Here is a 1,313-nt window from a genome sequence, read left to right on the forward strand (position 1 = left end):
TGCTTGGTTTTTACGAATGAAAAAACCCGGTGAAAGTAAAAAGCCCCTCTCTTGCAAATACAGCTATCCCAAGCACCATCTGAGCGTAAACAGCATGGAGATGGATGTCCTACCTGGGCACCAGTCCAGCAATGGCAACACGATCTATAGCTACGACGCGATAGAAAATCCGTGCTGCCCCCAGAAGAATGATCTGGGTAGCAAGAGCGGAAAGATTACTTGCCCCTTACCAGAAGATGTTGAGCTTGTTCAAAAGAAAGCTTTAATGGATACTATTCCGGTGATTCTGAAGATCCTGGAGGAAGTTCAGTTCATAGCAATGCGCTTCAGGAAACAAGATGAGGGTGAAGAGATCTGCAGTGAGTGGAAGTTTGCAGCTGCTGTCATAGACAGGTTATGCCTGGTTGCCTTTACCCTTTTTGCCATCATTTGCACATTTACAATACTCATGTCTGCTCCAAATTTTATAGAAGCTGTTTCAAAGGATTTTGCATAAGTATTTCAAAGACGAGCATGATAATTTAAAAGTGAAAAGTGAAAAGTGAAAAGCCAGTAATTTTCCTATATAAAATTAACTCAAATAGAGAAGTGTACTTACATGTGCTAACATACACAGAAGGGGATGAAAATAATTTCAGGAGGTAGTTATTCCTGATGTTAGTGACTGTAGTTACTGAATAGTAAACATATTGAGCTCTATTACTTATTTCATAGACTAGTTGCACGTGTAATTATGCCATGATCTGTGACAAATGATAGACAAGAGTTCAAATCTACAATATATTTATTATAAGTTAACACTACTATCAATGTGTTACTATGAATCTGTGAACTTTTAGATATTGTTAATAATTTAAATGATCATTGATGACTATAAGCTTTACAGTATCTCATTGTTTTTAGTGTATTTGTGTTTTATCATTTTTGTTTAGTGGCTGTGACATTCACTTCTCAAATTTGACAAACATATCTCCACAGTCTTATGATGCCATATATTGTATTTATGAAAATAAACTATCATCATGTTAGCTCTTACTAGTGCAGTGACTGGAATGTTTTCTCAGTAAATATGTTAACAGAATGTATTTTTCCCAGAATATTACTTCTTTTATTTTTTTTTAAATTAAGAAATGCTAGTTCATAGAATCATAGAATCATTAAGGTTGGAAAAGACCTCGAAGATCATTGAGTCCAACTGTCAACCCAACACCACCATGCACACTAAACCATGTCCCTAAGCGCCACATCTACACGTCTTTTAAATACTTCCAGTGGTGACTCAACCACTTCCCTGGGCAGCCTGTTCCAATGTT

At 36.5% G+C, this 1,313-nt stretch overlaps 1 protein-coding gene across 1 annotated transcript in view; it reads left to right on the plus strand.

Annotated features, from left to right (window-relative positions):
* Nucleotides 1–725, plus strand: part of LOC104074808 (neuronal acetylcholine receptor subunit alpha-7-like) — a 57,711-nt gene extending 56,986 nt beyond the window's left edge. The window contains exon 12 of the mRNA XM_009575078.1: nt 1–725. Within this exon, the coding sequence (XP_009573373.1) occupies nt 1–496 (496 nt within the window). The 3' untranslated portion in view covers nt 497–725.
* Nucleotides 726–1,313: the final 588 nt, after the last annotated feature.

Source organism: Fulmarus glacialis, unplaced genomic scaffold (assembly GCF_000690835.1).
Source record: "Fulmarus glacialis isolate BGI_N327 unplaced genomic scaffold, ASM69083v1 scaffold4233, whole genome shotgun sequence".
Lineage (NCBI taxonomy): Eukaryota > Metazoa > Chordata > Aves > Procellariiformes > Procellariidae > Fulmarus > Fulmarus glacialis.